At 42.9% G+C, this 14,236-nt stretch overlaps 1 protein-coding gene across 6 annotated transcripts in view; it reads right to left on the minus strand.

The window, feature by feature from the left end:
• The window catches only part of DCLK1 (doublecortin like kinase 1), a 335,098-nt gene that overhangs the window by 68,964 nt on the left and 251,898 nt on the right, over positions 1 to 14,236 (minus strand). For 5 of the 6 annotated variants that reach the window (XM_048847689.2, XM_048847670.2, XM_048847680.2 and 2 more), the window contains exon 6: positions 5,316 to 5,410. In XM_048847689.2, the coding sequence (XP_048703646.1) occupies positions 5,316 to 5,410 (95 nt within the window). Of the gene's footprint in view, positions 1 to 5,315; positions 5,411 to 6,396; positions 6,552 to 14,236 lie in introns of those variants that run through there. The other variant, XM_048847697.2, reaches the window with a different exon arrangement.

Consider the following 14,236-nt stretch of genomic DNA (forward strand, 5'->3'; position numbering starts at 1 on the left):
ACTTCTCCTATATGTACATATCGTTATGTTTTGGTATTTCTGATGCATAATGCACAGAAATGCATCCATTTGTCAGGAGATGTCATGGGGTATGTTCCTCACTCTGAAAGGGTTAATGTAGGTCAGAGGGATCAATTAACTTATTAGGCTGCAAACTGGGGGATAGTTAGGCTGAGAGGAAAGCCCTAATTAGGGGGAAATCACCTGTGCAGGAACAGAGGGGGCTTCTATAAAACCAGGAGAGCTGATAGGGGAGGGAAGAAATCTGCAGTCACTCCCTGGGGGAAGGGAGGTGTGGGTGAGGCTATGGAATCTAGTCTGCATTTACTCCCTGGGAGGAGGAAGTTTGGGCTGGCAAACTCAGAGAAAGCACGAGATAGTAGGTGTAGGAGAGGCTTAGGGAAAAGGCACCAAGGTTTAGGATAGGGCAGACTGGTGCTGTTGATTAGAGGGTCCCCGCCCTGGAACCTGGAATAAAGGGTGAGCCCGGGTTCCCCTACCAGTCACTGGGGAAGAGGCACCATTGTGGCAGTGAATGAGAAGACTGCCTGAAACCATTTGTTAGGAAATACTTTGATACCCTGGAAAGTAAGGAGTATAGTGACTTAGGAGAGAGAGAAGCCAAGAAGACGGAGCACCCCGAGTTGCAAAGAGTTATAGAGAGGTGCACGCAATGAGCAGCAGAAGGGGGTGTTGGACCTGGAAAGAGAGGATCCCCTGAGCTGCCAGGACTAGGCAACCCTAGTGGTGAGTGAACCCCGTGACAGGAAAGCTAACCAAACTTTCTAATCAAACAGATTTTTAGGGTCATGTTCACCTGGACTCCTTGAACTTAAGGAATAGCCACAAAAATAAAGTTTGTTTTGTTCCATGCATTTTAATTCATTCACAGCTCACATGGAAGGCATACCTAAATCCAACTTTTGAAATTTTGGGAATCCCAGTGTATTTGCTGACCCACAAACATTTGTTATTTGCTAGCTAGCACTGAAGTAAAATTTCCTGTGCACCATCTTAATCAAAAGGTTAAGAATGTTCTGGATAATGTATTCACCAATTTTTGTTATGTTATGATCAAAAAAATCCCACATTTCTGCTGTATAAAGATAAAGACCTCTTTGCACAACACCACAAAAAATTCCTGAACTTTATATTTTAAAACTTTTCAGCTTGATTAATCTCACTGCGGACGACTCTCAGCAAAACTATAATTAAAATAATTTAAGGAACTGAAAAATTAGGTTGCTACATGCATGGTACAAAACTTCTGCTAAGATTAAAGTAATAGTATTATTACCAACACTATGGAACAACAAATGTAAATAGTATCAAAAGGAGTTAAAGAGGATATGATTTTTCTGCTATTATTTATTTATTTATTTGTATTACTGTAGCACCTGGGAATCCTAGTCCTGGACAAGGACCCCATTATGCTACGTGATGTACAAACACAGAACCTAGAGACAGTGCCTGCCCCCATTGTGGCATTCCTAAATTGCACAGATTTTCAACTTGGCAGCTGTGGAAGTACACAATAGAAATATTAAAATACTAATCTCATTTTTCTACTTTCAAAATTGGTGAAATTTAATTATTAAAACATTACATTACTGTAACATTAAGATTTCAATTTGAGACAGTCAGGAAATGCAAAATTAATGATCTCTTGTTAATATTAAATAGTCTATGTCCCACCTATAGAATTGTTCTGGACGGCTAGCTATACTGTTCAATGTCACTACCCTATGAAGTAGGCCCAAACTTACCCTGAGATATTAATGCACAACACTCACTGATTTCAATGGATTTTGCATAGCTACAGAAAGACCGGATTGAGCCAGATATATGATAGGTAAGGGTGAAACTTGCTTTTCCATTTCCTGACTTCTGAATGTTTAAAACTATATCCCTAATGGTTTTGCTAGTGTTGGTTTTCATGAATAATGTGAAATCCTGGTGTAACACTGACAGACCCCGGTTGTCAGCGGGCAGGATTCAACCTGGGACTTCTGGAGCTTAGTGTATGAGCCTCTATTGCATGAACTAAAAGCCAACTGGCTCTTAGCTAAAGCTGTAGAACAAACTCATTTTATCTCTCTCTCTAAGTGGTCTTGGTGTCAATAGATGGGACAGACCACCACACTCAGGAGGCGTGTGGGTTACACTGGCCCTACTGAAGTAAATGGCAAAACTTTCATTGACTTCAACAGGGCCAAGATTTCATCTTTTAAAAGTATATGCACAAATATAAGGGGGTGATGGTAGCGACCCCTATACCTAGGTTGCCCAACACTTTCAATTATAAAAGATTCTTATGATCTTTTCTTTGAGAACCATGAATACCCTTATAGTTTGCATCAGGTCTTTGATATTCAAAAGGGAGAAACTCTTCAAGCTACAGGTGACTTTTCTTTGTACCATTAAATTCCGAAGTGTTATAAATCACCATTTCCTTTCAGCAGGACAATTCTAGCAGCCTGCCTAAATCACTGAACATTCTAAATAGCCTTGCCCAGGCTACTGCCATAGCAGCGGACACTGTACTAGCAACACAAAAGAGCAACCAGAACATATGTATCTGGAAGGAGGTTTGGGTGGAGAGCCAGGCTGGCATTTCTTTGACAAACCCTCTCCCTTCCCAGACCCAGCACATCACATTGGCTCAGCATCCCCCTGGCAACAAGACATAGGTCAGGCACTCCCCTAACTCCTGCCGATGGGGATGGAGCACATAGTGTAAGTGTCTCATCTGCCCTCTGGGGACACCACCTGGGGCAGGAATTCTCCCATCTCCCAAGCAGAAGAGAGGACCTAGCTGGGATCCACCCATAAACCACCTAGATCCAGGACATGGTCCAAGCAGTTCATGTCCACCTCACAAGGGCACCACATGGGACAGGAGTCCCCCACCTTCCAGCATCGTTGAGAGAGAGAGAGGTTGTGTGTGTGTGTGTGTGTGAGAGACCAGGCTCCCCTCAACTACCTTGTGATCCCAGCACATAGTACTAGAAGCCATCTCCTCACTCTGGGATAACAACCTTTTCCTATGGCTGGCTAATGTAGTTAGACCTGAAGCTCAAATGGCTGCAGTTTATGCTGCAGTGCTGGAGGCTCATGGGTCAAACCCTATTGATGCATGAAGGGGAGTTTGTTACAGTCAGATATAAAATAACTTGTTCATACACTTTTCCTTAAAAAAGCAATCCTAGGCAATTGCATTAAAAAACTACATTAAAAGATTATTTAGGATGTAAAGTCCAGCACTCAAAGTTATAAAATGTCAGTTTATGGTTGCCTATGGATCCATAATTTGTCCCTTGTGTCTGTGCATTATGATCTTTAATTACGTGATCACATAGTATTTTTGCCACAGGACTTGTTAGATGCACAGTTTGGACACCCAACAGAGCTGAGTTAGATGCACAGGCCACCATAATTCTTGCATTTCCTAACTTTAAAATGTTTGACTTTGCAATCTAAATAACATTTTAATGTAGTTTTTTGCACGTAATGTAATATATGTTTCTACGTGTATACACACATTTTGTCTCTTTATAAAAACACATAATACAGGGTTTTGCAATCTTTACATAGCGTGCACATGTGTATACCCCACATTCACATACCCTTTTCTCTTTCTTGCCCACAGGAATGCATGCATCTCTCAGTGAAATCAGTGGGACTGCTTGTAACTATTGAGGGCAGAACCTGACCCTTTTACAGAAGAGTTATTGCTCCTTTAGTTGATCTTGAATTTCAAAAGAAAATTTCCAATTTGCTGAATATTTTGATCATACCACCATCACCATGCAATGTTTAAAACCCCGTGTAATTGCAGTATCTCCTTCCCAAGAAGAGGTACTGGATAGGAAGAATCCATGTCCCTTACGCTCCACATTGGGAAATCAAAAACAGGTAGAGGAGATGCACTTTGCATGGAAAGGCGCTGACTACATGGCTTCCTTTCAACCCTCCCCCAATGAACGTCATGAAAAGGAGAAAATGTCTTCTGCTTTTCGTGATGCAAAAATAGCATGAGTGATGGAGAGAGAGAAGACTGAGATGTACCAGGGAAAATAGGTGGCCTCAGAGCCAATGAGAGAATCCTTTCTGCTGCTGATGCCATCCACCTCGATGGAGACCCATATCATCACTGTGAAATCCAGCGAATTCGGATGACATTTCCCCCACCCCAAGCGACTTACTAACAATTAATCCAATAAACCTTGGGAGTCAGATCAAAAGGACCAAGATGCCACTGCTGCCAAGGAGAGGGCTTCAGGAACAACTCACACCAAATGTAACTCACGTTCTTACCTACCTGTGTTCCAAATAATCCAAAACCTGACTAAAATTAGGTTTAGACTCACACACTGTCAGGTTTGCTTATAACTCCCTACTTCACAGAGACAGGAAGCTAACTCATAGTTTATTTAAAATTGGAGGAGGCTGAGAAAACCTGAGTCCAACTGTATTTGCAAGACAATCTGAGACATGATGTAGTGACTCAAAGATGATTTCTCTGAGGCCCACTGACTACAGTTGAGAAAATATCAGAAGAGAAGATCAATAGACTTCTGTTTCATTCTCTTTGGACTAATGCAATTAATTAAATCATTGTGCACGTACTGACCTGCCTTTGGCCCACATGAGAATGCAATGTTGAACCAAAAATATTCTGTTACACAGGGATTACTACAGCAATTACACAGCTACCACCATCAGACTAGAGGGAATATGATGATGGTTAGGTACACTATGTACAGTAGTCACCCTAGTTTTTTGGTAAAGGAATTGAAAATCTATTGATGATCCTGGGCCTCCAAAGCACTAATACATCCCGCTGTTGCCTTGATGTTGAGCCACTTTGGCTGGTCAAACAAAAATTTACTGTATATTTTCATGACAATATAGCTAAATTCCACAGAGCACTCCTTCACTTTACCTTAGAATTAAAGCTGGGGTGCCAATAAATAAATATGGAACTTTTAGGAGGTCTAACTTTCCCTCCAGTTGTGAAATGCTTGACAAAAAACAAAGACATAAAAGTGTTCTGAAAGCAAGAGGAAAGACCTCTTTTTTCCTTCTTAAAGATAACCCACTACCCAGCACACTTAATATTTTGAAAGATGGAGAGCAGCTGCATTCTAGTTGTTTAAGAGTGTTGCACGGGCACAACAGGAATTGTAGCCAAGCTCTTCCACCCCATACCTCTGGCTAGGCGTAATAAACACTTTTGGGGAAGGCAATTTTGGTGGCACCCATGCCAGATCCTTGCTCAGCCAGTCTCAAAATTCAGTTCCTTGTTTCCTTACCCTCTGTTTTCGCAGGCTTCCTGGGCTGGTAGGAGATGGGCTTGGAGACTTCCCAGACCGGGGAGTAGAAAGCTGGCTACCAGGGGTTCCATTAACTAGAAGAACAATAAATAAATACAGAAATAAATGTTTGGCTCATGGTACCTACAGAGTAAAATCAGAGGAAAATAATTAATAAGCATGTCTTAATTCTATCTACTTTTTCTTAAGGTACCCATTCACCCTTTTCAGATTTGTAAATGTTAAATAAGGTAGTGCAGAAATGAACTGCTCTTCTAGCACTGTGATTCTCACACTGCCGATTTATACAGTGCTTAAACAAAAAAGTAGCCAATCTAAAATGATTGTTTAAGTCAGTGGTGATGAACTTCATTAAATTTTATTAAACTGTATAGTGCCTATGCATGCATATCATGGAAAGCCATAATGCTTTCTTGCCTTAACAAATATTACCTATATTTAATCCCTTTCATCCCATTTAATTATGCTTCTCTATGCTATGAACTAGGAATAAAAAGCAGCACTGCTTGTAAGAAGAAATCACTGTAGCTTGCTGTTAATCCCTCACTTGTTTGAAGGCATTTTTGCATTACTATCTGACCCAAACATCACCCCAGAACTAACTCGGATGGACTTCAGACATAAAAAAAGAACTGGCCATAAAATCTCAGGTATACATTATACCATACCATCACTTTCTTAAATAGTTAAGTTCCTTCAAAATATTTCAAAGTATTTAATTTTAGAAGCATTTTCAGCCTTATATGACATGCTCTGTAAAATTAACAAATACTGAATACCTGAAGAGAATCATAGTGTACTACAAAATAATCACATAGAGGATGCCAATAATGTTCTTAAAAACTTACTAAAGCATAGAAAGAAATGCTTTTTTATATATATATATACACACACACACATATACATATATATACACACACACACACTCTTTAAATAAACAACTGGCATATTAACAATCCATATTTGTCAGTTTCAGAAAAAAATAAGCAACTAGACACCTGAATTCTCAATCTTATATGAATATTTACATACTAAGGTATCAATAAGGCATTTAACTTACCTTCTATGAGTTCTAACATGGACACAGTCTTAGTGTTTAACCTGATGATAGCAAGCACAACAATTCTTTTCCTGTACTAAGCCAAGCTGGAGCAAAAATGGGAAGCGGTGGGATTAGTTAAGGATAGCTGGGCTGCTCACAGAGTGAGCTGAATGAGATGCAGGACTCATAAGCAGAAGCCTTTTCTGCGTAAGGCTGACGTCTTCAGAGCAGCAGTGGGAGGTGCAGGTGCTGTCTTAGGGCTACATCAAAGGTGTCAATTAAACATAAAGCCACTGCTTCAGAATGCTGAGCAACTGCAACCCCCACTCTGATTCCATGAAGCCCAGAAAGCCTAAGCAATTTTATATGCTGTGCACTGAATCATAATGAAGAGCCTTCGGGGGCAATATACCAAATGACTCATCTGAAAATCAAAATGACAATAACTCTTGTATACCCTTGGCTGACTGGCAGTCTAGCAACTGCTAAATCCTTCAGAGAACGCAGTCAGTATTTTAATAGATTTTTCTTAATGTAGAAAATATCTCAGTGGTAAATAGTAGGCCCACATACATTTATCTTCTTATGCTGCTTGTAAAACATGTTATACAGCATAGTAACTAAAGATCACCATACTGCTGCATGTTACACATCTCAATACCTGCCTTTTGCAATGCATTTGTTAAGAGAAAAGTGTACAATAGCTTTGTGGTATCCACAGGAATGACGAGAAAGTTAATTTGCGTGTAAATAGGCTGCCTTTAAGGACACACATTTCACTCAGCTAGGCTTACGGTTCATAGCAAGGGTAATGGTTTGTACGTATCAACACAGTGTTGGGGGAGCTTGTGGCACATGCACATATTTAGGGAAGTTCATACAGTATCTTGAGGAACGAACAATGTGGGTGTGACCAATAACATGATTTCTGCATCAAAAACTAGTTCTATTAATATGTTGGGGCTGCATGAAGATATTTTGTTTGAGCAGGGAGAGGAAAGGGATAGAGAGATTAAAAATAAGCTGCTCGAGTCCAATCTTCAAATATATATATATATTTTTAATCAATGCTAAACTACTGCAATTTTGTCTATGAGGGTATAAACTTGAAGGCCATTTAAAAGCATTCGCTACAGTAGTGCAAAAAGCCTTTTAAACTGATCAGATCGTCTTACACCTGGTTGTTGTCAGGGTGAAAGTCAAGGTGCTGGCCTCTATTTAAGAAACCCTAAATGATTTAGATGCCAGGTACCTCAGAGACCACTACTGTCCCTGTGACTTGCAATACACTTTGTGCTTAGAAGGAATAGTTCAGCTAATCTGTCTCAAAGATTAGAATCAGAGAATCATAAAGGATTAGGGTTGGGAGAGATCTCAGGAGGTTATCTAGTCAACCCCTGCTCAAAGCAGGGCCAACCCCAACTAAATCATCCCAGCCAGGGCTTTGTCAAGCTGGGCCTTATAAACCTCCAAGGATGGAGATTCCACCACCTCCCTAGGTAACTCATTCCACTGCTTCACCATCCTCCTGAGATAGTTTTTCTTAATATCCATCCTAGATCTCCCCCACCGCAACTTGAGACCATTGCTCCTTGTTCGGTCACTGCCACCACTGAGAACAGCCAAGCTCCATCCTCTTTGGAACTGCCCTTCAAGTAGATGAAGGCTGCTATCAAATCCCCCCTCACTCTTCTCTTCTGCAGACTGAATAAGCCCAGTTCCCTCAGCCTCTCCTCATCAGTCATGTGCCCCAGCCCCCTAATCATTTTCGTTGACCTCCCCTAAACTCTCTCCAATTTTTCCACATCCTCTCTGTAGTGGGGGCCCAAAACTGGACACAATACTCCAGATTTGGCCTCACCAGTGCCAAATAGAGGGGAATAATCACTTCCCTCGATCTGCTGGCAATGCTCCTACTAATGAAGCCCAATAAGCCATTAGCCTTCTTGGCAACAAGGGCACACTGTTGACTCATATCCAGCTTCTCATCCACTGCAATTCCCAGGTCCTTTTCTGCAGAACTGCCGCTTAGCCAGTCGGTCCCCAGCCTGTAGCAGTGCATGGGATTCTTCCATCCTAAGTACAGGACTCTGCACTTGTCCTTGTTGAACCTCATAAAATTTTTTTTGGCCCAATCCTCCTATTTGTCTAGGTCACTTTGAACTCTATTCCTCCCTCCAGTGTATCTAGCTCCCCCCCAGCTTAGTGTCATCCATGAACTTGCTGAGGGTGCAATCCATCCCATCATCCAGATCATTAATGAAGCTTTTGAACAAAACCGGCCCCAGGACCAACCCCTGGGGCACTCTGCTTGATACTGGCTGCCAACTAGACATTGAGTCATTGATCACTACCTGTTGAGCCCGATGATCTAGCCAGCTTTCGATCACCTTATAGTCCAGACCGATGCAGATAAGAACTTTCCAGACTGGTAAATCAATGCTGTGAATAATAATTATATTTAGCAGGGCGAGACATTTCTCATCACTTTTTGTCCCTGTGAGTGCTCCACTTTAGGTGTTTGTGTGACCCTGTGCTTGTAAAAAAGATTTGTGGTAGCAGTGCCTGGTTGGATTGCACACGTGCAGTTCCTGTCTCATGCCGCCTTAGACAGTTATCTAGCACTGTGCTACCAACCTCCTCTCAGTTCCTTCTCTACTGCAAAGCATTCAGTGTGAAACTCTGAAATAGAGGGATGAAGGTGGGTAGTGGAGCACCCAGAAGGACAATCATCTTGAAACATCTCAGTTACTGCATAAGGTAAGTAACCTTTTCTTCTTCAAGGAGTGTCCCTGTGGGTGCTCCATTTTAGGTGACTTCCGAGCAGTGCCCTTCAGCTGAAGGAAAGGACTTTGGAGTTGAGGTCATGGCAGATGATAAATACAGTACATCTGAATATTACATCAGATGTTGCATGATGTTCTAATGCATAGGGTTGTGTAAATATATGGGCTGAGGCCCAAGTTGCTGCTTTACAGATGTCTGTAATTGGTACATTGTTAAGAAATGCCAGCAAAGCCAATAAAGCTCTGGTGGAACGGGTGTGAATCCCTGTCGGGGGTTGAAAATCGTAGGGGACGTAGCACAATACGATACATTCAGAAATCCATCTGGACAGTGTCTGGTTGGATATGGTGTTTCCATTCGATCATTCAGTGACTGGCATCCCTAATTTTGGAGACTTGTGGAATGTCTTTGTTCTGTCTATGTAAAAGGCTAGCACCCTGCGGGTGTCCAGCATGTGGAGTGTTGACTCCCATCTATTCCCATGGATTAGAGTACAATGTTGGGAGGTGAATGGGTTGGATGAGATGGAATGCGGAGGTGACCTTAGGTGAGAATTTAGGATGTGGTCTTAGGGTAACTTTATCTTTGAAGAATATTGTGTATAGTGGGTATAGTGAGGGCCCCTTGTTCTCCCACCCATCTGGCAGATGTGATGGCGATGAGAAATCCCACCTTCATTGAAAGGTGGAGGAGGAAGCATGTTGTTAATGGTTCAAATGGGGGTCTGGTGATGCCTCTAAGGACTAAGTTAAGATCTCATGATGGAGTAGGGGTTCGTACTTCAGGGTCAATGTTGGTGAGTCCTTTGAGAAAGCACTGGTGATTGGGTGCGTGCAAATGGATAAGTCATCCACCTTGTGGTGGAACGCTGTGACAGCTCAGAGGTGCACGAGACTTAGCTCATGAAGAGGCCAGATTTCTTAAGCCCCAGCATGTATTCTAGTATCAGAGGTAAGGACAAAGAGATCGCTGTTTCTTTGGCACCAATTATCAAATTGTCTCCATTTGTGTAGATATGTGTGATGGGTGAGTGTTCTGCAGCTATTTAATAAAATATTCTGTACTTCCTCTGAGCAGGCATTTTAGGTCCTCAGAGCCATGGAGTAACCACACCTTGAGATAGAGTCTTTCTAAGTCTGGTTGAAGAATTTGGCCTGTGTCCTGAGAGGGGAGATGAGACAGAAGAGGAAGTGTACGTGGCCGGCACACTACCATTCTGAGAAGGTAAGGAAACCATGTTTGTCGAGACCACATGGGGGCTATCAGGATGACTTTGGACTTACCCAATCTGATCTTGTGAATCACCCATGCCAGGATGGGGGTGAGAGGGAAGGCGTATAGGAGAGGAGCGTCACGTCCCATTTGATTAAGAAAGATGTAGCCCAGGGAGCGAGGACCCAGCCCTGCTCTGAAGCAAAATTGTGGGCATTTAGCATTGTGTGCAATTGCAAAGAGGTCTAAAGTTGGGAACCCTCGGTGCTTGAATATGTTGTATATTCGCGTGTCTAATTTCCACTTGTGGTCCTGAGAAAAGTTCCTGCTTAGTGCATCTGCTGTGGTGTCTTGGGATCCCAGTAGGTACGATGCTGTGATGTCAATGTTGTGACTGATGCACCAGTTTCAGAGCTGCATGGGTTCAGTGCACAGAAAGTGTGAGCATGCCCCCTCCAACACACACAACTGTTTATATAGAACATGCGTGCAACATTGTCTGTGAGGACTTGTATGGTCTTATTCTTGACCATGGATAAGAAGTGAGAACACACATTGTGAATGGCGAGTAGTTCTAGTAGATTTATGTGTAGGAGGGATTCTAACGGGGACCAAGGGCCCTGAAGAGAATGAGTGTTCAGATGTGCTCCTCAACCTAGTAGTGACATGTCTGTCATGATGGTCACCATTGGGGAATTTTGTTCAAAAGGGACCCCAACACAGACAGTGTCTAGTCGTATCCACCAGTGTAGTGATTCTTTTATTTTGTTTAGTATTGTGAGTCATTTGTTTACACTGTGCTTGCATGGGGCATAGGCTGTCCAGAGCCATGCTTGTAGACACCACACGCTACCATATGGCCCAATAATTGCAACCATGTGGCCCAATAATTGCAGGCAAGTCCTCGAAGTTGTCTGAGAACTGTTCAGCATTGTGGAGATGAGATTGGTTAGAGTCACTGTCAAGGTTCCTCCCCCACTCTGAACTCTAGGGTACAGATGTGGGGACCTGCATGAAAAAACCTCCTAAGCTTATCTTTACCAGCTTAGGTCAAAACTTCCCCAAGGTACAAAATATTCCCCCCGTTGTCCTTGGACTGGCCGCTACCACCACCAAACTAATACTGGTTACTGGGGAAGAGCTGTTTGGAAGCGTCTTTCCCCCCAAAATACTTCCCAAAACCCTGCACCCCACTTCCTGGACAAGGTTTGGTAAAAAGCCTCACCAATTTGCCTAGGTGACTACAGACCCAAACCCTTGGATCTGAGAACAATGAAAAAGCATTCAGTTTTTTACAAGAAGACTTTTAATAAAAAATAGAAGTAAATAGAAATAAAGAAATCCCCCCTGTAAAATCAGGATGGTAGATATCTTACAGGGTAATTAGATTCAAAAACATAGAGAACCCCTCTAGGCAAAACCTTAAGTTACAAAAAAGATACACAGACAGAAATAGTTATTCTATTCAGCACAATGCTTTTCTCAGCCATTTAAAGAAATCATAATCTAACACATACCTAGCTAGATTACTTACTAAAAGTTCTAAGACTCCATTCCTGGTCTATCCCCGGCCAAGACGACTACAGACAGACACAGACCCTTTGTTTCTCTCCCTCCTCCCAGCTTTTGAAAGTATCTTGTCTCCTCATTGGTCATTTTGGTCAGGTGCCAGCGAGGTTACCTTTAGCTTCTTAACCCTTTACAGGTGAGAGGAGCTTTCCCCTGGCCAGGAGAGATTTCAAAGGGGTTTACCCTTCCCTTTATATTTATGACAGTCACGAACCATTGTCATGGTAGAGAGGCTATAGCCTCGGGAGAATTGAGGCAGGCACAGATAAATTCTAGGTTTTGCGCTGGTGTTAGTATTGCTTTTTGTGTATTTATTTGTAGGCCTAAGTGTGTAAAGACAGCTGCTGTCCTTTTGTTGGCTTCTAGCTCTACTTGTCGTGTTGTTGCTTTCAATAAGTGGTCGTCCAAATATAGGACTATAATGATTCCCTTTCTGTGGAGGTAGGCTGCTACAACCGAGAGGACCTTCAAGAATATTCAAGGGGCAATGGAGAGGCCAAAAGGTAGAACTTTGTATTGAAAGTGATCCGCTCCTAGAGCAAATCTGAGGAACCTCCAATGTGATGGATGTATTGTTATATGAAAGTACGTGTCCTGGAAGTCGAGGGCTGAGAACCTATTCCCCCCCTTTCTAGTGCTGGACTTACGGCAATCAATGTGACCATATTGAAGTGTTGAGTCTTCACAAACTTATTGAGACACAATAAATCAAGAACGGGTCTCCACCCTCATTTTTTCTGTGTGAGGAAACAACATGAACAGAAGCCCTTCCCTCTGTGTTTTGTTGGTACCAGTTCTACTGCCCCAAGGTGTATGAGGTGGGTTACTTCTTGTCACAGTAGATGTTCATGAGAAGGGTCCCTGAAGAGGGATGGTTGTAGGGGAGATGGAGATAAATGGGATGGATTATCATAGAATCATAGAATATAAGGGTTGGAAGGGACCCCAGAAGGTCATCTAGTCCAACCCCCTGCTCGAAGCAGGACCAATTCCCAGTTAAATCATCCCAGCCAGGGCTTTGTCAAGCCTGACCTTAAAAACTTCTAAGGAAGGAGATTCTACCACCTCCCTAGGTAACGCATTCCAGTGTTTCACCACCCTCTTAGTGAAAAAGTTTTTCCTAATATCCAATCTAAACCTCCCCCACTGCAGCTTGAGACCATTACTCCTCGTTCTGTCATCTGATACCATTGAGAACAGTCTAGAGCCATCCTCTTTGGAACCCCCTTTCAGGTAGTTGAAAGCAGCTATCAAATCCCCCCTCATTCTTCTCTTCTGCAGGCTAAACAATCCCAGCTCCCTCAGCCTCTCCTCATAACTCATGTGTTCCAGTCCCCTAATCATTTTTGTTGCCCTTCGCTGGACTCTCTCCAATTTATCCACATCCTTCTTGAAGTGTGGGGCCCAAAACTGGACACAGTACTCCAGATGAGGCCTCACCAATGTCGAATAGAGGGGAACGATCATGTCCCTCGATCTGCTCGCTATGCCCCTACTTATACATCCCAAAATGCCATTGGCCTTCTTGGCAACAAGGGCACACTGCTGACTCATATCCAGCTTCTCGTCCACTGTCACCCCTAGGTCCTTTTCCACAGAACTGCTGCCTAGCCATTCGGCCCCAAGTCTGTAGCTGCATTGGGTTCTTCCGTTCTAAGTGCAGGACCCTGCACTTATCCTTATTGAACCTCATCAGATTTCTTTTGGCCCAATCCTCCAATTTGTCTAGGTCCTTCTGTATCCTATCCCTCCCCTCTAGCGTATCTACCACTCCTCCCAGTTTAGTATCATCCTCAAATTTGCTGAGAGTGCAATCCACACCATCCTCCAGATCATTTATGAAGATATTGAACAAAACCGGCCCCAGGACCGACCCTTGGGGCACTCCACTTGATACCGGCTGCCAACTAGACATGGAGCCATTGATAACTACCCGTTGAGCCCGACAATCTAGCCAGCTTTCTACCCACCTTGTAGTGCATTCATCCAGCCCATACTTCCTTAACTTGCTGACAAGAATACTGTGGGAGACCATGTCAAAAGCTTTGCTAAAGTCAAGAAACAATACATCCACTGCTTTCCCTTCATCCACAGAACCAGTAATCTCATCATAGAAGGTGATTAGATTAGTCAGGCATGACCTTCCCTTGGTGAATCCATGCTGGCTGTTCCTGATCACTTTCCTCTCATGCAAGTGCTTCAGGATTGATTCTTTGAGGACCTGCTCCATGATTTTTCCAGGGACTGAAGTGAGGCTGACTGGCCTGTAGTTCCCAGGATCATCCTTCTT

Source organism: Caretta caretta, chromosome 1 (assembly GCF_965140235.1).
Source record: "Caretta caretta isolate rCarCar2 chromosome 1, rCarCar1.hap1, whole genome shotgun sequence".
Lineage (NCBI taxonomy): Eukaryota > Metazoa > Chordata > Testudines > Cheloniidae > Caretta > Caretta caretta.